General features: G+C 48.9%; 1 protein-coding gene across 3 annotated transcripts in view; it reads right to left on the bottom strand.

Annotated features, from left to right (window-relative positions):
• Positions 1–23,226, bottom strand: part of SNRNP48 (small nuclear ribonucleoprotein U11/U12 subunit 48) — a 51,644-nt gene that overhangs the window by 7,179 nt on the left and 21,239 nt on the right. For 2 of the 3 annotated variants that reach the window (XM_052781800.1, XM_052781792.1), the window contains 5 exons: positions 22,909–23,096; positions 15,297–15,442; positions 1,749–1,864; positions 808–921; positions 586–646 (listed from right to left, as the gene is read on the bottom strand). In XM_052781800.1, coding sequence (XP_052637760.1) covers positions 586–646; positions 808–921; positions 1,749–1,864; positions 15,297–15,442; positions 22,909–22,958 — 487 coding nt within the window. In that variant the 5' untranslated portion in view covers positions 22,959–23,096. Of the gene's footprint in view, positions 1–585; positions 647–807; positions 922–994; positions 1,247–1,748; positions 1,865–15,296; positions 15,443–22,908; positions 23,097–23,226 lie in introns of those variants that run through there. The other variant, XM_052781808.1, reaches the window with a different exon arrangement.

The raw sequence follows: 23,226 nt of genomic DNA, 5'->3' as shown, positions 1-23,226 counted from the left end.
TTACAGGGATATGAAAAAATAAATGTATGTATATTGCAACTCTGTTCTGTACCATTACTATATTCCCAAATTCCATGGCCAGTTTTTTCCACCTTCTAAGCGTGCGTTTTAATACACTCTGCGCTTGATGCAAGGAGAACATAGGAAGAACCTGGCAAATAACCTAAGAGGAAAAAAAACATCCTTGGACATGAAGATGAAAACAGCGAAGTAACCTACAGAGCAGAACTGCACAGCGACAGAGCATAACACGGGTAAATTAAGACAAAGTACAATGTTGAGAAAATAAACCTCCTGATGGAAACACTCGGGGTTTTTAGGAGGCCTTAGAGAGTTTACAGCTGACCAGGCAGTGGGGTGTGCTACTGCGAGGACCTGGACCCTGCCCCATGGGGTCTCCCCTCGGCCCCTCATCCTCTGCCCCTTCCCTGGGGTCTCCCCTCAGTCCCATCCTCTTCCCCCCCACCCCAGGTCTCCCCTCAGCCCCAGCTGCCCCCACACACACCCCGGGTCTCCCCTCAGCCCCATCCTCTGCCCCGCCGGGGGGGGGCTGCCCCGTCAGGCACAGCCCCCGCTGCCGCTCACCCATGGCGACGGTGGGAACCTTGAGGTTTTCGTAGAAGAAGCTGGAGTCGTACATCTCAGCCTGCCGGACCAAGCGGCTCAGTCAAGGCCCCGGAGCCGACACCGGGCTCCCCCCCCCCCGCCCGGCCCTCCGCTCAGCCGGGCGGGCGATACCCCCGGGCCAGAAGCGCCAGCCCCGGGCCGGGTGAGCCCCCCCCCCCCCCGCCCGCCCGCCCGCCCCACCTCCTCCTCGGCGGAGTAGCCCATCTTGCGGAGCCGGCAGGACGCGGCGTGCCTCTCTAGCGACGCCCGGGGGACGCGGTGATGGACGTCGTAGGGGCACGGCACCCGCTCTACCTGTGGGCGGGACACGGGTCAGCCCGCACCACCACCGCCGCCCCATTCCCATTCCCCGGTGCCGCCGCCTCACCGTGTCCCCCAGCCACAGGGCGCAGGGAGCCGCCATCTTTAATGAGGGCACTCCTCCCACAGAGCGGGATGTAGCTGCGGCGCCATCTTGCCCGCCGGCGGGTTGTGGTGGAGAAGACACGCTGCGGCCGGCAGCCCGGCTCCTTCCTAGCTGCGGGGAGTGAGCGGCAGCAGCGGCTGCAGCAGCCGCCCCGGCGCGGCTGGAAACCCGAGAAAAGAGCCGCCGGGGGTGGGATGGGGTCGGGGGGAAGGCGCCCCGGGGTGCGCTCGCTGTCTGCCCGCCCGTCCGTCCGTCCACCCGCCCGTCCGTCCGTCCACCCGCCGGCCCGCAGCGCGCCGAGCGGGGGGTAATGGCGCCGCCTACCGGCGGGAGGGGGCAACGGCGGCGCCCCGGTGCCCGAAATGGCGGTCGGGGGGAACGCGACCTCTGAGGGACAGCGGGGGCGGCCCGGGGAAGGGGCTCCGGCTGGCCGGGACCTGTTTCCTTTCCGAGCACAGCTCGGGTCTCCCCGGGCGCTTCAAGCCCCGTGCCTGTCAGCGAGGGGGCAGGGGGAACGTCGGCCTCCTCGACGCCATCCAGCCCCTGGCGCCCATTTAGCTCACGCAGCAGGAGGAACACGGTGCAAGATGGCAGCTCCCCCCGCTCCCTGAGGGGATCCGTAAGGAGCAGGCTGCGCGGTGCAGGGCCGGGGTGTGCGTTTCTCCCCAGCACCGCTCCGTGGGATGGGGGGAGCCGGGTGGCTGCGGCGTAGTACCTCAGGGAGGCCTAGCCCCATTGCTTGGCCAAAATGGCGACAGCCTTCCCCTGGAGACTGAGGGAGCGTTGGGACTCGGTAAGGCTGCAACGTAGGATGAGGAAAGAACGTCTGTCCTAAGGAATAAATTTCACATGATTGACATTTGTGCTTGCCTATTTTTGTCGTCGATGAGAAAAGCACATATGACTGGAAGGAAGAGCGGGTTTAACGAGGCAGCGTGGGGGGAAGCAGCACGACAGATGTAGCTGCCAGAATGACTCTTGTACATCTGCTTTCCTTAGCGGATTACAGCCCTTTCTCTCCTGCACGGTGAATTTGAGACTCAGCTGGGATTTTAGCCCTTTGAGAGATTTGCTGTCTCTAGCTATGTTTGCCTGAGGATCTTTGACTTCACGCGATACAGAATTCTTACAGTGAAGACTCCCCAGCTGCCCTTGCGATTTCGTCTGTGCTGTTCTAGCGTACGCTCACTAACGTTAGCACGTTCTACCAAAAGACTAATAAGAATAGCTGGGCAAAATTGTTCTGACCATCTCCACTGGAAAAATACCATTTCTTCAAAATTATGAAAGTCAAGGTTGACAAAGTATCCAAGCAGATTTTTTAAGAGTAAAGATTAAACAACATTTTGATTCTGTTTACTTATAAATTGATTGTTAAGAATTGTTGCCGAAATCCGGAATAAAACTCCTTAACAGCAATGAGAAGTTAAGAAGCAGGCACTCCTTTATTGCAGCGCTGGGCACACGGGGGATCGCTCCACCTATCGTGTGCACCTGTCTTGTCTAACGATACAGTTAAATACACACCTGTTATACATATTCATTAAGTTTCTGGGAAATGTTATACATAATCATCAACTTTCCAGTAAATCATTAGCATATGTATATGTCTCTTCACGCAGGCGCAGCAAAGGTCTCTGGTGGTCTTCAGAAGCCCTCTGGTGGTCTTTCATAGTCTTCCTCACTTGTCCGCTTGTTGACCTCCTTTAGCTGATTCTGCGCAGTATGATTCTCATCACTATCTATATTAGTTTGCATAAAAATGTATACTATGTTCTCTTTTGAAATCCAACCTTTTCAATGATTGGTCTTTCAGTTTGTTATCAAAATGGGAAAGGTGGGGAGTTTTCAAGAAGCGAATCTTCTTGGCTTCAGCTAAAAGTACAGTACTGCACATTCTTTAAGTTCTTTATCTACTATGGTTACACCCCACAACTCTATATTCCTAATATTTCAGTTGTAATCAGATTTGATTTCTTTTAAAATGTAACAGAATCACGATCAGAATAGATGTTTTGCTCTACTCAACAACAACATTTTGAAAGATTCAAAATGATCCTAGGTGTTTCTTTTCCTTTAAAAAAACAGTTCCCGGGGATCATGAAACAATCCAAAAACACTGTATCTTCTTTTTTTTTTCCCCTGGCCTTTATGGGTTTGGGGAAATGCCTGAGGAACAAACCACAGGGATGAATGTTTTCCTTTCTAGAGCTCTGGGAGAAGCCTCCGTCCTGTGATAGAGCACATCAGTTAGGAGGCAGCTTGCGCTAGGACGTCTGGCCTCCCGACATCCAGGTAACGTTACAGCTCACCCACGCTGGGCAGCAGAGACGTGCCTTGACTCATCAAAAAAAGGCTGTCACACAGAGACCGAGTGCTCAGCAGATAGCGTCTAGGTCGCCGTCTGGGGCCCAGAGAGACGTACCCACAATACTCGGGCTCTGGAGAGGAGCAGAAACCCTCTTCAGGGTCCTCAAAACTGTCTCACGGATGCATTAGCGCAGGGCCTGGAACACCACAGGGCTAAGATTAAGCCTCTGAAATGGGTTTACAAGAAAATCGAGGGCAGTACAGCAAGATGCTGTGAAGCAGGGGTAAGATCCTTCTTCCATGAGCTGCTTTGCCACTATGTATTCTGGCTGCAAACTTCCCAGGAGCAAACTGACTGATGGGAGACAAAGGCCATCGGCTTACCGCTTTACCGCTTTTCCTTCCAGGCAATGGCACGCTTACATTGGTTTCCCATCAAATAAGGAGTGGGATTGCCACAGGCTTTCAGCTACATCATCTTTGCCGGCTGATTGTCTCCAGTCTGTGGCATACCCTCTTCTGCACCCCAGCACCGTGCTGGCTGCAGCCCAACAACGTTGTGACTTTGTCATCAAACAACGTGGTTAATAACTACGAGGTTAATAAACCTCCAGGTTTAACACATCTTGGTCTCTGTGGTCCTTTCTGAGGAGGAAAGAGGAAACTCCACATCTGCATTTCCCCAGGCAGGACTGCTGCCTGGTCGCAGCTTCCCAGAACTGAACGTGAGTATGGCCCGGGCCCTTTGCAGAGCTGCAATGCTGAGCGTGCCGGTAGTGTGGTGTTTTTCTAGAGGCTCGCTCTGGGCAATATTGATCTGCAGAGAGAGTCTCTGTGGGAACCAGCCCCAGGTATCCTCACAGTGCAGCAGAACAGTCCTGAACTGCAGGGTAAGCAGAAGGTACAACAGGGAAGTAGCATATACGTTGTGCCAACGTAAAGACCATACAGCGCTCCTGGAGAACTCCTTAAACATACCGCCTTGTGTCCTCCTCCAGATGGAATTTATACTGCTAGATAATCTGGCTGTTGGCACATTGGGGACCACCTAGCTTGGGACCATACCCTGAGGCAGGAACACAGGTTCAGTGATCCCAACCCAACAAAGCTAGAGTGCCAGGCTGAAACCGTGCTGAAATCACACTGCTCTTACAGTCCAAACCTTTCTGATGGGTATCCACCGAGTGGGAGGCTCATCCTGAGCAACAAAACCCTTCCCCACACGGATTACACGGGGAGGAGCATCCCTCACCCACGGCTTGTATTTGTTTTTTCCTTCACTGATAACAAAAGCTTGCAGGCTTTCTGCAGCCACTTACTTATTTAGAAGTATGTTGACTCCTTGAATAAAATTAATTTTTCTCTAATGTGGAAGAGAAGACAGTTTTCATATTTAGCATTCCTTCTATTCCTTAGATACAAAGCTTTACTTAGAGTTGTGTTCACAGTTCCTCTTGGAAATGAGGGAAAAAAAAAAGTGAAAGCTCAAATTACTCATTCTTTTAAACATGCTTCTGGTAAAGGTAAATAAAATAACCATTATAACAGCTTTCTCAGGCCTTACCATGTTCAGCATGCACATTTCTGGATGGGGAAAGGGCCAGGGAGCAGGGGAAAGCAAGCTGAAGGACGAGAAGAAACTTCTCAGGTCTACCCAAAAGCCAAAATGGAAGCAGCCTGGCTTATGGCCCCAGACAGCCCATGCAGGCCTGGCAGACAGAAAAGACAGCTTTCAACTGTGACAGATTTTTGCTGGGCTCCACCCCAGCGTATTTGGCAAAGTTGCGACCAAGTTCTCTGCATCTAGCCTAGCAAAGGGTATGGAGTAAGCAGCCAGCGCCTGGCAGACCACAATCTGTCCTGCAGCAGGGGATTACTCTCTCAGGGCATACGCTGTGCAGAAACCGCCTCATCCCCAGGGGGGCTTAAACCGCAACCGCTTCGTTAACACCCGTTCGACCGCAGAAACAGGGGTCGTTGAATAGGGAGGCCGGGGGTCCCAGCACCCCGATGGTAAGATTGCCCGCGCTCATCTCGGAGCAGCTCTGCTAGTTTGCCTTTGCAGTGATGCTGCCTCTTCGCCCTTGCCCCCGGAGCCCACGTGTCAAACTCGTTTTCTCCAGGGAAGGGAGATGTGGCATCCAGGCTGATAGCATGGGCATCACTCAGCAAAAGCTACTCAACTAGAGAGAGATTTTGTAACAATGAAGCACACAGACACTTGAATTTCTTTTTTTTTTTTTTGTCATTGCTGCTATTACTCCCTGCTATCTTGTACTTCAGCTAAGACACCACACTCAAAATCCGTACCACAGATTTCAGCTGAATCAGCTTCGTTATCTGTGGTACGTGAGGTGAATTTCTGTAGCGCTCATGAACCAGTTTATAGAAATATTCTTCATGGCATAGGCAAATTTTTCAAGATTCCTTTCACCAGACCCCTGACCAGAGTTTAATTTTCATCGTTTGCCCTCTGAATTCTAGTTTTGTTACCCTTCCAGCTCGTCCCAAAGCACTGGTGTGGAGCAGTACAGGTGCTGCTGGCAACCAGAGAAGTCAGAGACTGCTCAGACCTCACTGATTCCTCTGCTAGGGGAACGCAGCTGATTTATTCCTTCAGCTGTGTACCACTCAGAGCCTGCTGCAAGTCCTTGGCTCCTGGATCTTGATGCTTATTCTTTCGTAGCTTAGTCCAGTTCACAATTACAGCCTGAGGTGTATTTTACAAACTGCAGTGTACTGGACGCTTCCAAATTGATTTACAGGCAGCAACTCTAGCATCTGTTAATGCTTTATTGATTCCTCTTTCTGTATCTCCATGTGATCTCTCATGGATTCATCAGATTTAGATCAGTTTATCAGGATGGTATCATCCTTATCTTTAAAGATAAAGCAATTGAAAGCTTGGTGTTGCCCCCATGTGCCAGATTCATACGGAAGCTACATAACCATCTGTGCTTAAACACAGTGACAAGACGTATTGCTGCAGGAATATTGATGGAAAACATTCTCACTTGACAGAGCTGGAAATTCACCGTTAAACAGCCAGAAGTAAATCCAATGTCTTCTTGCACACTGAAGTTTTAATATGTGCATTTTCGAGCTTGCGTGGGTTTTTCTGTTTAAGCCCTCGCACCTTCACAGTTGGTGCGCTGCGATCCTTGATCCTTTGCCTGCTCCCCCTGCCCTTCCATCGCTCTGCACTTTCCGACCGGGCAGTCCCTGCTGCCTGCTCGGAGCCGAGGTTCCTCACCTGCCTTTGCCTCCCGGGGTCGTTAATGGCCTGATGGGCACAGTCTGGCATCTGCTTTCAGCACATTCATTTATTTAACACCCGTTGTGATTAAGCATAATCCCTGCGAAGAACAAGAGCCTCTTCCACGCCTTTTGTCACAAAGACTACCGAGACACGAACCGACTAAACCAAAATCTGGCCGAGACTCCGTAACTGTGGAAACTGGCAACTTCTGGCTAGCGACTTGGCCCCTGCTCGTGCTTAGCCGTGCCAGAGCCCCGCACGCCGCAGGCTGGAGACCCTTCCAGCGCGGGGCTGCTTGCGCTCTTTGCCAGGAAGCACAGAGGAGCCTGCGATTTTCTTTTAAAAAGCACGCTGTCGATGCCCAATTGATGCCTGCTTGAAATTGAGGGAGAAGAATGTACTCATCCGCTTGCTGTTTCCATGTGTCAGTCTTCCTGAGGACTCTTTCCAGCTCCATGCTTGACGTGAGGCTGCGTAATCGTCCCAGCCAGGAGCTGGGATGCTGCCTCAGCTGCTGAGCAGCCTCGTCTCGCCTGGAGATAGCTCCCTGCTAGCGAGCGCGGGCTGAGCAAGAGAGACCGGGGCTGCAAAGCCACCGCCGAGGTCAGCCAGCCGATGCCGATGAAGAGGCTGCCTGACATCAGGCATAACTCCGACAGAGACACGCGTCCCTCCTGGCAATTCCCGCAGGCGCTCTGGATGACATGCAGCCTCAGGCTGCGGCCCCGAAGGCATCAGCGCCAGGGCAGGCGTAGCGGGTTTGGGAGAGGCGGAGAGGAAAGCTGGAGCGGGGCCTCCCGTGTCAAGGTCATAAAGCAGGATTTTAGATGAAGGTGCTGGGTGTGTTTGTCGGAGGTGGTCGCTTACCAGTGCTGCTTCTCTGGGAAGCTCCGAGAGCAGGGTCTGAGTGCCCGGCGGGCAGAGGACAGCAGAGGCACTGATAACACGCGGCCACCTCCAAAAAATACAGGCTTTACTCCCTCCGCTTCGTTTTCCACAGTAACAGGTCCGCACCCCAGAGCAAGAGCTAATGAATTAAGTCTTTGCTGATTTGTTATGTGGCTGAACAGCGTTACCCAAATTACATTTCCCTCCCTCTGTGAACGCATCTAAGGCTACAGCAGCGGATGAATGCTGCTCCACGTGTCACTGCCCATGGGTGGCCGTTGCCCCTGCCTGGCGTGCATTAATAGGATTGTATTTCCTCAGCACGGGGAACCTGCCCAGCGGATCACCCGCCAAAGATCAGCTGGAGCAAGCCATCCCCTCGCCGCCCACCCAACCCTTTGTCAACGGGAGACATGGAAGTGCCTTCCAGGGAAGGACACCATCCCTCCCTTTGTGCCACCTCTGAAGCACCTCGCGCTGCCAGGCGAGCCAGCTGAGTCGCATCCCTCCGTCGCTGCACCGCGGCCGGCTGGAGCCCTTCCATGCTCCGGCAGACGAACCGCCGCACGGGGCAAGGCGACGGGGAGCCGACATGGCACAGACCTTACAGCACTCTCAGCGCTTCGCGCCACTTCAAAAGCTGTAGAGCAACGCAGAAGACGCGTGCCAACTGCATGTTTCAGTTGTGCTGAAGTCCCCCTCGCATTTGCCATGTGGGCATGTCCTAAGCGTGTCCCACTCCGTGCTGGTACAGGGAACATCACCTCCTCCCTTGGGGGCCCCGTGTACGCCCCAGTCCCCGGGGAATCCTCGCCTGCATGGGGCCAGCGGTCGAGGTGCGGACACATGGATTAAGCTGCCTGCTTTTGCTGCATCTGCAGACTTGCACAGCTTTAGAGGTCGTTTTGAAAACGTGGCCTATCATGTTCAGCACTATTAGTGCAGTGAATAATGATAGCTGTCCCTAGGTATTGCCATTTCTTCTCATAAAGGTGTGTGAAACAAGCAATATTACTTTAACCTGAAGTAACATTTCAAAGGAAGTCCACAGGAAGGAGAAACTTGCTCACCCACAACATTTTCTTTGCAAACAAGAGTCAGCAGATGCAGTGAGAAGCCAGGTTTTATAACAAGCTTAATATTCTGGGTGTGGATTTGCAAGTGCTGCCCACAAGCATCCTTCCTCTTGCAGGAGGATTAGCACAGGGGATTACAGATGCCCTTTGAAGAGACTGGCATATGCTCAGATGGTCACACCATCTCAGGCTTCCCAAGCGCGTGGGGGTGGAGAGAAAGAGAAAGCAAGCACAGGGGAGAAACGGAGATCCTGCTCAGTAATTGCCAATGGGGAAAACACAGTGTGGTTTTAGTTCTCTCAGGGACTCATAATTCAAGATCACCATATTTGTTGAGCTCATCAGTGATGGGATTTCATCAGGCTCAGCACAAAAACTGCACCCCAGCGGCGTCACGTTTGGAAGCTCAACCTCTCGGCTGAGACACAAAACAGAAGTGCTGCTTGCTTGTGGTCAGAAACGGTCCTCAGGCACTCATGCATGCTTGAATTAGTGTCAAACTCCACGTCTTGGCCAGTTTCTCTTGACTCTACACACGCACACGAGTCATTACGAGTTTGCAGTTAAAGCACTGCGCTCACCACACACGCACTGCACTCTCCACATCCCTCTGTTCCTCGGTGCAGGCTTCTCTCCATCCTCTGTTGCTTCTTTGCAGGCTTTCCTCCATTTCCTCCCCGGTCAGACCCATGGTTTTGCGGTCATCCCCACCCATCACGCCAGCAGCTGCATGGTCCTGGGTCTTTCTGATTCTGTTCACCGATATTCAAAACCTTCACTGAAAAGCAGGAACTGCTCCACCGTGCTGTTACGATATCACCTCCAAACAAGAGATGTTCCCCAGTCAAGCAAAACACACCGTTTTGCTCAGTCCATTGTTATTTTTGCAGTTCTGAACCATACTGCCGCGCATCCTCTAGCACGCGCTTTGTCTCTCACAACAAGGCACGGCCTTGCAAAGCAAGCAGTGGTCTGGCTGTAGTGCGAAGGAAAAGCACCCACCCTCACCCACTTCACCAGGCGCGTCTTCCACCCCAGCACACGCTTCCCTGTGAGTAAGCATGAAGAGCATGAAGAATAAGGTTATTTTCTTTTAATGGTTGTTTACTCTGCTTTCCAGACACTCAGGCAGAACTTCGCTTGTGCTGTTCTTCATGCCTGTCAAATGCACTGTGCAGTGAAGCGTCTCACCTCAGATATATCTCTCGCGCACCACAGCAGAAGCAATATAGAAACACTAATAGGACATATCTTAAGACAACAGCTCCATTCACATCGGCAAAAGCTGTTAGCAAAGCCAAAGCACGTCAATAATCAATCCAGGGCCCACCTAATACATACACACAGTCGTAAGCTGTGTTAAAAGAGCAGCTTTAAAACTACAGCATTTCAGCTGCAAACTCTAAGGTAGGAAAAGCCAGATTTGTAGCTGAGGGTCCACGTGCGGTGCTGCAGCCTCTCACGTCTGCAGCACGCACGGAGAACGGCAGTGCCTTGGCGGGTGGGCGGCAGATCGTACCCATACCTATTGTACGTGGTAACGCCCCGGCAGAACGCGCTGAATTCAGATATCACGCACACGGCTGTGAATTACAAAATTATCTGTAAGGCTGCTGGGCACCAGGACTGCGCCAGTCTATTCCTGGCTCCGGCAGCAGAGTCTTCATGGGTACGGCCATGATTACAAGCAGGATAAGCGAGAGCCCACAGCGGGAAGGGCACCCTCCGAAAATCTCGGTGGGTGCCTCTGGGGGATTTGGAGGTGTTCTGCAAGCCATACCTCCATCCTGAACCTCGCAGGGACTGCCTTCTTGCTAAAGTGAGAGGAAGGTTATTTACACGTCTTATGTGAATGGAGATGCAGCCAGGGAAGTCAGGATACCTTAATTCCATCTTGCCTTTCCTAGGCTGTAGGTGGCTACGTAGGAAACCAGAAGAGTCGTCGGGTAGAAACACCGATTTAAACCAGATACTTGTGCAAGGTATAGTAGTGTTATCTCTGCTCAGAGTTCCTCACTCAGTATTGGAAAAAAGCAACTGCTTCTGTATACCACTGAAAAATGCAAGATCCTGCAAACCAGGCTTTATTTTTTGGTTGCAGACATAAACCCCAGAGCTGAAGATTCAGGATCCCATTCCCTGATACCTGGGCTTCTCCCTGGTTCCTCCTGGGATTCCGCAGGTGCAATTGCCCAGGCAGCAGCTGCAGGGCAGGAGGCAAAGAGCCCCTTGGGTACCTCCTCTGTCTCCTCGCCCTGGGATCTGTAGGGGCAGCAGTGCAGCAACTGGTAAGCACACAATTACTAGGAAAACAAACAAACAAACAAACACAAAAAAAAACCCCTTAGCTGTGGCTCATCTTGCTTATAGAAAGCAAAAGCATGCTTCAGGTTGCACCCAGGGCTCGTCACTGCTCACAGCCTGGTCACACTGATAAATGAGAAGGCTGCCACCAGTTTACCCCAGTAAGTAATACTTGGCGTAAGAGCCAAACACCAATCGATCCTTTCTTAGAAATCCTAGCTGTCCATGGCAGCTGCAAAGCTAAAAAGCATCTGGTGCCAAAGCTGCCCAGGGCAGAGGGCAGCAGTACTCGCCAAGCACCTCAGGATGCTTTCACAGAGAAGCAGCTTGTGTCAAGCATGAGAGGAGAAGAGCAGAGGGAGGTTTTGGGATGGGAACAGCTCTGGAAACGCTTCCCTTGCCACAGCCCGGCACCAGGTGGGTCCGTGAAAACTACAGCAAAGCCCCACGGCTCCAGCTGGCAGCACGGGGCACACCGAGGGGCTCCCTTTCCTCAAATAAAGTGTCTGCAGCTTTGTCTTGTGACCCCGGCTCTTCTTTGTCACATCCCTGCCTGCTGCAGGCAGTCGTAGGGGATCTCACACCTCGCTGCCTGGGAAAGGCATAGCAACACGGATGCAGTGATAATTCTGGTAATGAAACAGCTGCACAAGCCCTTTCCTTAGCTCCTGGAGGGGTCTGGTGTCTTTACATCACCAGGGGTAGCCCTCAAACTTCTCCCAGCATAAACCCGGAGCACATCCTTCGCCCTGCCTTTTCCCATTTTATTTTGGGGTTTTCTTCCCCAACCCCACGAGGGACCCTGGAAACTTTCCCTGTCCCACCAGCAGCTCAGTGCCCTCGATCTCCCACTGTCCCGGGAGCCCGGCAGAAGCCCCAGGAGCAGACGGGGACAGCGGGGCTGCAGGCAGGTACCGGCGGTCTGGCTGTAAGAGGGTGGGCAGGAGAGACATAGCGGCTCTCCCGGCCAACCTGAGCCAGCAGTGCCCTACTCCCAGCCAAAATGGAAACACTTCCAGGCTGACATTTGCATTTCGCCTGCGTTTTTCCTCTCTGGGGCTATGAAAAAGAGATACAAGAAGGTTTCAGCTGGAGGAGCTTGTGCCAAACTCGGACTGAAGGCACCGCGGGACAGGCAGAATGGCTGCGCTCTGGCAAATCCCACAGCAGTACCATGCCACGAGCAATTCTGCAAAACCCCCATTTCCTGCAGCCAGCAAGTGGACTTTTTGCGCCTTGAAAATTAACATCTCAAATTAAGATCGCTCCTGTGCTTGTCAATGGTTTGGCCTATTGCAACACTATTTCAGACAACACAGATGTTATTAGAACTTGTCAGCTATTCCTTGGTCTTCCCCCCCCCAGTTTGAAATGTGAATTGTTTAAAGCCCAGAGGATTTCACAGGACTCTGTTCGTTGTGACAAAATGACAATGTAAGTGAGGCAAGGTTCCTCCAGTTTGGCATTGCTCTTCTGTTTCTGAACTATTGCTTCTAAAAATCTTCCCCACAGTAGCAATTCCCCAGTCCAGCATTCTCTAGCTCTTGCTCAGTCTGAAATTAGTAAAAAAAAAAAAAACCAAAACAAAAAACACACAGCAATTTCCAGAAACAAAACAGGCCTCCAGGTTCATCTGTCTGGAGATATTTTTCAAGAGGCTCCTAGGAATTTTCTAATATCTCTCATTTCCCTTATACTTCTCCAGCCTCACTCATGACCTGTATGAGTTAGAAGCCAGAGATTTTTAAATTAAATAGAAAATCCCCAAGGAAATGAGACAGATTTTTCAGTATATATTATACACATATATATAATGTATATTTATAAATTATATATTATTTATGTACATATTTAAAAGGTCAACAGTGTGTATATATACATACATATGTATGAATGTATGTGCATATATGCATAAAAGGTCAACAGTATAAGTAAAGAGAGTCTCTGTATTTTTAGCTGTTCTGTCTAATTGAAAAAATACTGGAGGTCACCTAGGATGGCAGTAAAGGCTTGTAATCATTACCCTCTTCTGCAGGTTTTATAGGCTTACCTGCAGAAGCCTTCCAGCTTTAGAGAAAATCCCCCTACACCCTTTTTCCACTAAGCCCGGTAAAGTCAACAATACTCTTCTTCATGGGCTGTTTTCCACCTAATTGGGGGGAGTGGGGGGAACACCAACTGCAGATTACAGTATGATTTTCTCCAAACCACCCTAATTCAAAATGAACTAAAGGGCCTGTGTGAAACCAATCAAGGAAAAAAAAAAAAAAGTGTGGATAACAGATGGTCCCACAGTTAGGGGAAGCTCTGAAATGAGCTCAACCAGACCAAGCTATTAGAAGCTTCCAAACAAATAGGCCAAATTAGCTGCTGCTAAATACTGGAATCATTATCAAATATACAAATCTGCCTGTAAATGAGACGGTGTTTCTACTGAAAGCAAGACTAAAAAGTACAACCTCCTTATTCTGCATATTTACCATGAGTGCCTTTATGAAAAGCATACATTGCTGTTTGCTTAAGTGCCAATAGTGAACTTTTATAACATACTTTTTTGTCCTGTCAGCCCAATACAGGTGCGAAACCAAGAAATGCTTGGTTTATCCTTCTTACTAGGAGGTAGAAAAATCTGGTTGCAGTTAATCTTACTCATATTCCTGTATTCACACCTTATCTAAAGATCGATTAAGGCCCCGATCCAGCAAAACAACAAAAGCACACTTAGATTCAAACAAGCCTTGCTTTGTAGCTGCAGTGACTCCAAATCAATGGGACAAGACACACTGACAGCCCATGCTGGAGCACGTCTGGGCACAACCTGCCAAATTCTGTGTGTTCCAACATCCTCGGGAGAGCCTCAGGCTGCGCGGACAGCCAGCAGCAGAAGCAGGACTCGGCTACGACCGACTGTGCCAGAGGATGAACTTTGGGATTTTGAACAAAGTTTGTGGTCACTACCTCTCCCTCCTCCTGCAAATGTAGAACGGTCAGTGCAACGTGCCAAGTCTTGAATTCTCCTCTTGTTGCATTTTTTTTACCAGTTTCCTAAGGGCATGAGGTCACCGTGACCATAGTCACCATATTCAGTACATCACTGTTTTACCTCCTTCCCCCAAATATACCAGAGTCGTGATTTGAATTTAAAGTTGACAAATTGGAGAAACAGACTAAAAAAAAAAAAAGGATGAAATTTTGTCAAGACAAGTGCAAAGCACTACCCTTGGGCAGGAATAACCAATTTAATAAGCACAAATTGGGACCAAATAGCTTAGGAAGTGTTGAAGAAAAGTTTCTGGGGATTACAGTGGACCATAAACTTAACACAAGCCTGTGGCAGACTGCTGTGCAATAGGTGAGCACTCTGCAGGACTGTATGAACAGGAGACTAGTGAACAAGACCTACAAGTAATCCTGCAAGTACTTTTTATTTTCTGTTGAGCACTTGTAAGGCCCCTGCCAGAGGTACGTGCCTAGATTGGACGCTGTCCTTCAAAAATGAAGAGATCTGGAATAAACTGATGTCAGAGAGGCTGTAGAAACTCCAGTGCTAAAAACTTGTAAGTACAGATCAGCTAAATACTGAACTGACATCAGTAATGTTTACTCCTGCACTCATGTGGGTGGCATCCCGGACTTCTCATCACCTCTGTGGTGACCAACCATAAACCACGTGTTGGTGGGACAATGAGGCTTCATGTGCTCAGGCTATGCATGGAAACCCTTGCTTTTCGCTGGTGGTCAGAGCACAGTATCTTCGATACCTGTGTGTTTGAACTTCAGAAGACAGTATTATCCAGGTAACTAGCATCATCATGCTTGTGTTAAGGGGGTCAGAGAATCCCTTAAGTGCAAGAGAAAAATCCTCAGAGAGGGAGGAAAAGCAGAGTCACCAAAAATCTCTTCTCTTACAGAAACCTGGGAGCAGCATCAGGGAAAAATCTTGTTGGAAAAGAAAGCAATGCTTTAAATCACCTGGGCATTTGTTTTTTTTTACATGGAAAGCCTTTAGACAGTAGAAGCATGCTACAGCAGGCCCCTGTCAGTTCTCCTATCTCCATTTCACACGTTGTGATTTGGAGGCAATAAGGAAGATTGCTGTGCCGCTCCTCTGCGCGGGCACTGATGGCAGGGGTCTTTGCTGTGTTCCCCTGCAACAGGATTCATCGCTGCTCTGCAAAACACTGTGCAGGTAAAATGCAAAGGTACAGCAACGCAGATTAGCTAACGAGATTATGCTCTTGGTTTCCCTAATGGCGAAGGGTCACAGGAGATCAGGGACGTTCCTGCCTGACCACGCGTTGCTAAAGAGAGACTTCCACAAAACGGTTTCTTAACAACATGCCACCCGAGTCCCTCGCAGATGTGCTTGGCTTTACCCTTCTAATCTCAGCAGCAGGAAGGAAAATCTGACTGCAATTAATCTTACTTGACGAACGGAGAGCGGAGCCAGAGAGACAGCAGGGCGTGCTGAAGGGAGCGATCCGGCTGGGATGAGAATTCCGCCTGACCTGACCGGGACTCCCCGGGGAGCATTCCTTCAGGTGCAGGTGGGTTACACCTCCCCTTGCAGCCCTGAGTAAAACCACCACAAGCACCCATAAAGCAAGCACGCTTTTGTTCCAGTTCTTGCTCAACTCTGTAACTACCAACACAGTCAATAAATATTATCACTTTTGCAAATGAGTCAGATTCTGTATTATGTACCGTGTTACAGTGCTGTCAATGTCTACTCCTCCCATGCTGCTGCATGCAGGGCGGCACTCTGGCTCTTTCACACTGAAAAGGAGATATTGTGGTAGCAAAAAGTGAGACTTGGCGAGCAGCACTGCTATTGCGCACATCAGGCTGGACCGGGGGTAAGGAGAAAAGCAGACAGTGGGGAAAGTATAATATTGCACAGTATGAGTAGTATTCCGAGATCTCATCTTCTATGTATGTAGCAGTACAAATAACTTCTAAGTGCTGGTATGAGAGAAAAAATATTCTTTCATATATACATGCATGAGAATGTATATATGACAAAGAATGAGAAACAACATATCACCACATAGCACAAAGTAAATTGCAGTTGATACGTAGATTTTTTTTTTTTTTTTACAGGGAACAGAGAATGGTTTTATACCTATACTTTTATTGAAAAGACTATGAAGGGACAGACTAAACTGCTTATCATGCTCACCTTAACTATTCCTTTTCTTTTAAATGCACACAGTTTAAGTTGCTATATGTATTGCTTTATGTACTTTTCACTGATCATGTTGGAAGGTAAACTTGCCCTGGAATAATTGATTATCTCACCTGTAAGTAGCACAAAGGCTAATACAAAGATTTTTGCTCTTTTCAAGCTGTGATAACCAATATGATGGCTTTTTCTAAATCACTGTTTTAATGGTTTAGCCATTTCAAAATATGTTCAACTGTTTTGCTGTCTTGTTTTGAAGCTCGTTATTTCCCAGCTGGGAATATAGCAGGCTGTGGGCTGAGGCAGCTGGCAGATGGACAGAGAGGAAGAACTGCCATCCCTCAACAGGCAACACCCACACTTGCTGGGGAATTGGTTTCCTCAAAGCACAGCCCCAATTTAGGTTAGCTGGCAGCAATTCAGTTTTGAAGAAGTCCTATGATACCCAGTGTTAAAAGAAACAGAGTCAAGAGCTCCAAGATGTATTGCTACATCTCACCCACCTTCAGAGCAGCAAAAACCCCTACAATACATGACAGATTACCAAAACTCTGTCACAAGTGAAGATGCTATTTTCCCTCCTCACACTTCATTTTCTTATGTTTTAAGCTGTGCACATTCAGAACTAATGAAAAAACCCACACAGCTAATTTTCATTTTGGCATGATAGCTGCATCGAATGCTTGATACAGTGGAAATACCAGCTACTCCAGTCAAGCTTTTTTTTTTGGGGGGGGGGGTGGGGGGTGGGGGGGAGAAGGAAGTCCAGGCACTCTTTTAGAGGTCTAAGAAAAGAAGTAGTCAGAGTGGACTTCCGAGTGATGAAACATGGGGATTCCCAAGGGCTATTTTAATTGGTGCTATCTACAACAGCAGCAATAAACAGGGCTTATTCTGACCTTCCACTTCAGAAATTGTTTGACTACACAGCTGGAAAAGCGAGTTTCTTGTGCACATGTGCTCTGTGTTCCAAAATACAGAAGAAAGTGCTCACAGTGCATGTGGGACTTGACTGTGCAGTTTTCACAGAGGCAGCAGAACAAGGGAGCGGGCTGGAGGACCCCAAGGCTGGGCCATGAGCACTGCTGCTGGACCAGCACCTCAGTTTTGGCTGGGGTCCGGAGCCCCATCCCCGCTGCCCCTCATCCCCTCCAAGTGAGCCCTCATTCAGCTGGTGTCAAACTGTGGTGACAGTCCAGAGAATGGCAACTGCACTTTTAAAAACAGACAAAAAAAAAATCAGATGGCAAAATTCCCCTTCCGCTATCACCAACCTGTTGGCATAAAAGAAAGCAGAGTGTTGTGCCTTCACCAACATTAGCCACTACGAACGAACAAAATTCATGACTTCTCTTAGAGATCTATCCTGCAGTAAAGTTGGTACTGCTGAATTATGGTAATTATTTCCTAATGACAATTTTTAGACTGCTAGTAAGATCAGTGTTTTAGGGGCTTCTGTCTGTCCAGTCGGAAGGCAGAAACTACAGGCACTTTAGGCAAGTTGTTCATTTCTCTGTACTCTCAGGGCAGTTGCCAGCTGTAAATAACCATTTCCATGTTAAGCAAAAGGCCCAGTATATCCCAGAGACTTTCTGGGATTTACAGGGACTCATCACAACAGTATTCACTTGGCAATCACAGTGGGTTGTTGGGGCTGCCCTACTCTTCCTCAAGTGAAAGCTGCCTCGACGAGAAAATAAAGCATATTAGCTAAATTTAAAAATGAGCACTGGGTCCTCCTAGGCAATTTTCAGTTATGCTCTAGGAATGCCATAGTCCTGTGACTGACTGCTCCCATGCAACTGACTGTGTCGGCATTGCATACAGATTAAGAAATGCACTCATACGCTGTAAGTTACAGGACTAGAGCCTTAGACTTTAAATCCTGCAGGACAGGAGGCCCATTTGAGCAGGAGTTATATAGAATGCATAATAAAAGCCCTATGCACAGCATAATAACAGCCTACTATGTCTACTCATTATTACTGATGATCATATTATAGTATTATTAACAATTTGCTTTATGCCAAAGTTTCCCCAGAAAGCATCTGGATTGTTGAAGGCACTAAAGAGTTTTCCTTTGCTATCCTAACCTGTGGCAAACACTAAAACATTGTAAAAAAGCAACACACCAGCATTTGTCATCCTCTTATTAAAAGGCACTTTCTTAGGGGGAGGTTAATTATTTAACAAGCAATTTAATTCACCTCATCAACCCATTTCGCTTGGTCTTCTGCAGCTGGCTGCTCCAGGCTGCTATGCCAGCTCCATGCAGCCTCGGTGTCCCCAGCTGCTAGAGCTGTCACCCGCTCGGCCCCGGGCACCGGCCCTGCCACCATCCTGCAGAGCACCATCCCCAGCACCATCCATCCCCAGCACATCGCTCACCTGCACCAGCGAAAGAGCTCCCAGGCACTGGAGAGGCGAGTGGGAGACTGATCCCATCAGTCTGGATGCAGCCACGTGGTTTTGGGAGGTGGGAGGGAAGAACTGTATGCACGCACACTGGACCATGTCAATTAGGCTCAAAAACCAGGACTTGACCTGTTTTAGTGACTGCCACGGACGTTGCTCGTGGGTGTCGGTGCAGTGCAGTGCCATGCTCTCGCCTTCCACCTCTTAGCATCTGAGCACACTACCACCCTGACCAGAGCCCTCATCTTCCCAGATGTCCAGACCTGGGACACAAGTCTACATTTTGGCATGCATTTCGGCTTTTTATTCCCCCCCCCCCCCCCCCCCCCCCCCCCAAGCACAGCAGAGGGAAAGCTTGCATCTGCACTACGACCCCTTGAACAACCTTTCAAGCGAACTCCTCTCTGCAGAATTGGGGGAATGGCAACAGGTACGGCCACATGTCTCTCACCCGATCCTACCACCAGCAGCCCTTGCTGTAACATCACACAAGATGGCTCTAGGGTCCTTAACAGGAATAGATTTATTAAGAGTGATGTAGGGACCCTCACACAGCCAGTTTGGGATTGCATCTGTCCCCATTTAAAAAAAAAAACCCTCAAGAAAATATGTTTGCATGTAGCAGGAACCTACTTTCAGCAGGTGCCTGAGCCTGGGCTGCCCTTGGAGCAACGCAGGGACACCGCATCATACAGGTGATAGTCAGCAAAATGGAAGGTAAAGCAAGAGGGCAGCGATAGCCCCAAGCATGTTTAGGGGGGCATGGAATTGTAGCATCCCACCTGCTGACTTCTCTCCCATCTGATCCTTCCAGCACCTGCTCTGATTTTAAAACAGTTAAAATTGATCAGGATTTTTTTTATCCTCCCAGACCTTTTTCATAAGTCTTCCTTGATCAGCATGAGCAGACCCCTATCTTGTGCCTTTGCTGGGAAAAGACCATTTCTCTAAAATTTAGAGCAACTCTCTTTCCATGGAAGAGCACTGTTGACTCTGTGAGCATTGGTGTTCAAGTCCAACACAGAGTAAAAGGATGGATTAGGCAACAGACTGCCTTTCAAAGAGGAACCTGTGGTTTGAAAACAGGTAAGTATTGAGACCCCCAAGAGCAGTTTATACCCAAGCTGGACATAAATGCATTTTCTAATCCAATGCACTGTATTCTACTCCTAAACTTATTGTAAAAATTATAGAAAGGAAAAAATGCTTTAAACAGCCATTATAAACTGTTAAGCATACGTTAGCAAAACAGTATTGTGCCTAAGAGACAACCAGAGTCCTATGAAAGAATCAAGGGAAAAGTTAACAGCACCAGAAAGAAAACTCACTGCTGTGGAAATTGGTCATTAGCAATATGGCAGTACTACAGCAGTTCAGCCAGATGTCCAATTTGACTGTCAGCCTGCTGGTTGTGACCATTTTCAGGATGTGGCTGGTTGTAATAAATCACTTTTTTTTTCTTAACACTGTAGGTTAAATCCTGATCACTTTTAGAATCTGTTACCAGTAAAGAAATAGCATACTTGAACAGTAAAAATAAACCGTTACTCACAAGGTTCAAGATGGACCTATACATTATTTAGTTACCTTTTCAACAGTATCCTGAATTAAGGTTTATATGTTGTTTGTAACTAAGAGCATGTTAACTGCACATGATCAGAACATTTGTTCAAGCTTAGTAAAAAGCCAATGGACTTGATTAATAAGTACCTGCTGAAGTACTCTCTTTAATCAGAAACCTCATGTCAATTGTTTTAATACATCAAAGATCAGGAGAAACGGAGGTTCACCCATTAGCTTATTAGCAGCATTCAAACCTTGTCTGCTTCTGCACTACAAATGTCACTTCGGTAGATTAAAGAATTTCTTGGTTCCTAATCCAGATGTTATTTTCTCAAGGAGCTTTCAGGAAAGGAGGGCTTGTAGCTAGTGGAAAGGTCTTATCTGTATTTCTAAAGTGGATCATAAATATATTGTGTGCCCTGGGGGAGCTCATTATGCTGTTGGTTGCTTCACTTTCCTCAAAGAAACTGAGTACATCTTATTTACTGTAGGGATTATTTCATCAATACCTGTAAACAAAAGAAATCTTCAATGGAAGATAAGACCCAAGTACTATTTCTTTTCTCTTTAGAAAATTTTTGGAGCATAATGATACAAAGTTAAATTTAAAACAGATAAAATTTTATAATTTTGCTTCTAAGTGAAGTATATTTTCCAGACTTGGCTCTGTTTGCTGATGTTGAGCCTATGTGTCAGCCCCAAATTAACGTAAACTCACTGTACCATTGACAATACGGCCACCTCTATTTTTAGGATCATCACTCTAACGAAGGCCAAACCACTGGGGCTGCCAAGTGGCTGCCCATGTGATGCAATGGGACCATCTATAGCACATTACATGGGAGGCTACACCTCTGTGTTAGTCTCTCAGCTTGTGCTGTAGTCAGGCAAAGGGTGTTTTTAATGCTCTAAGGACTGCTTTTCAGACACACTCTTCTCTGTGCAACTAACAGGCTCAGACGGCTCCATCTGTAATGAGCCTATTCTCATTAGAGTATTGTCTCAAGGTAGCACGCTGCAAATTTACTTTTCTGATGCAGTCAAAAATTTGAAGTGAAATCAAACCGTGAAGTACCACAGTAATGTTTAATACATTTCTAGTCTGCTGCAGGGCTTTCTGATGGCAAGTAATGGGAAGAATCACAGAAGGGTTAAGGTTGGAAGGGACCTCTGGAGATAATCTGGTCCAACCCCCTGATCAAGACAGGGTCATCTGGAGCAGGCTGCCCAGGACCATGTCCAGACAGCTTCTGAATATCTCCAGGAACCCCACAACCTCCCTGGGCAACCTGTGCCAGCACTCAGTCACCCTCACAGTAAAAAAGTCTTTCCTGATGTTCAGAGGGAACCTCCTGCATTTCAATTTGTGCCCACTGCCTCTGGCCCTGTCACCAGGCTCCACTGAGAAGAGCCTGGCTCCATCTTCTTAACACACTCCCTTGAGATATTTATATATTGCTAAGATGACCCCTGAGCCTTCTCCTCTCCAGGCTGAAGAGTCTCAGCTCACTCAGCCTTTCCTCTTTTGGAAGAGATGCTCCAGTCCCTTCGTCATCTTCGTAACCCCTCCACTGGGCTCTCTCCAGCATGCCTACATCTCTCATACTGAGGACCCCAGCACTGGACAGTGTACCAGGTTTGGGCTCACCACCACCAAGGAGAGAGGAAGGATCACCTCCCTTGACCTGCTGACAACGCTTTGCTTAATGCAGCCCAGGGTACCATTTGCCACCTTTGCAGCACAGGCACATTGCTGGCTCACGGTCAACTTGGTGTCCACCAGCACGCCCAGGACCTTTTCTGCAAAGCTGCTTTCCAGCTGGGTGGCCCCCAGCATGTACTGGTGCAAGGGGTTGTTCCTCCCCAGCAAGGTGCAGGACTTTGCACATCCCCTTGTTGAACTTTGAGGTGTCTGTCATCCCATTTCTCCAGCCTGTCAAGGTCCCTCTGGATGGCAGCACAACCCTCTGACATATCTGCACTCTGCCCCATCACCCATATCGTTAATGATGTTGAACAGGAATGGACCCAGTACTGACCCCAGGGGGTACACTGCTAATTACTGGCCTCCAACTAGACTTTGTGCCATTGATCACCACTCCCTAGACCCAGCCATTCAGCCAGGTTTTCAATCCACCTCACTGCTCATCCAGCCCATCATCAGCTTCTCTATGACAGTCTTTTGGCAGACAGCATCAAAAGCCATATTGAAGTCTAGGTAGACAATATCCACTGCTCTGTCCTCATCTACGAGGCCAGTCCTTTCATCATAGTTTATCAAGTTGGTCTCATGGTTATAGAGCCCAAAACAGTTGCCAACACCAGCTCCGCAGCAAATTATTGACCTGTATTATCAGTGCCTTCCTCCTCCTCATGCCCTTTCCCCTCACCAGAAGGCTCTTAAGCACCACCTGGGCCACCATGCCTTTGACTACTACCCCTAGAGCTCTGTCATCACTTTTGATACCATCCAGGCTTCCCTGGCAGTATCATTTGTGTCCGTGCAAAACAACAGCAGGGCATAGTAGTCGGAGGGTTGGAAGAGCTTCAGCAGTCCCTCCACAGCGTCCCCAGTCCTGGTCCCCAGCAGCAGCAAACCTTTCTAGATGATGGGTCGGGTCAAGAGATGGGTGACTCTGTCCCCTGCAGCAGGGAGTCACCTGTTTACATGGACTCACCGTTTCTTCCAGGTGGTCTTGCATGGTTTAGGGTCAGGTGGACCAGATCCTTTGCTTGAAGGCATATCTGGCTCCTCTTCAACTTTGAGGGTGGTGAACATATTTTGCAGTTGTAAGCCCTTACATGGGGCAGGAGCCTCTCCCTTGGTGCCAGAGGTTACCAGCTTCCATCCTTCCCATTCCCCAGCAGCTGCACTTACCTTAATACTAGGGGTGGACACTGCCTATTTCTCTGCTGCAGTTGCGGCATGGGGTTCTTCAAGCTGCTGCATCTCGGAGAAGACCCTGTTTATCTCCCTTTCCATCCTCTCTGATGCTGCGCAGCCTGCTCCCTTCCTCCTGTAGCTCCTCCACTTGGCAGCACAGTTCCTCCAAGATGGCACGCATCCTGCAGGACATCGGAGAGAAACCCCAGGTACTCCCTGCGGCCCAGGACTTGGAGGGCTGCATCTTCTGTCCAGACCCCAGCCTGCACCAAAGCCTCTGCCCTAGCAGGGACAGCTGGGCAGACTGCCCCG

The sequence above is a fragment of the Harpia harpyja genome, chromosome 1, assembly GCF_026419915.1.
Source record: "Harpia harpyja isolate bHarHar1 chromosome 1, bHarHar1 primary haplotype, whole genome shotgun sequence".
In the NCBI taxonomy this organism is placed as follows: domain Eukaryota; kingdom Metazoa; phylum Chordata; class Aves; order Accipitriformes; family Accipitridae; genus Harpia; species Harpia harpyja.
The sequence above is the reverse complement of the archived record's forward strand: the minus strand, read 5'-3'. Positions and strand labels throughout refer to the sequence as shown.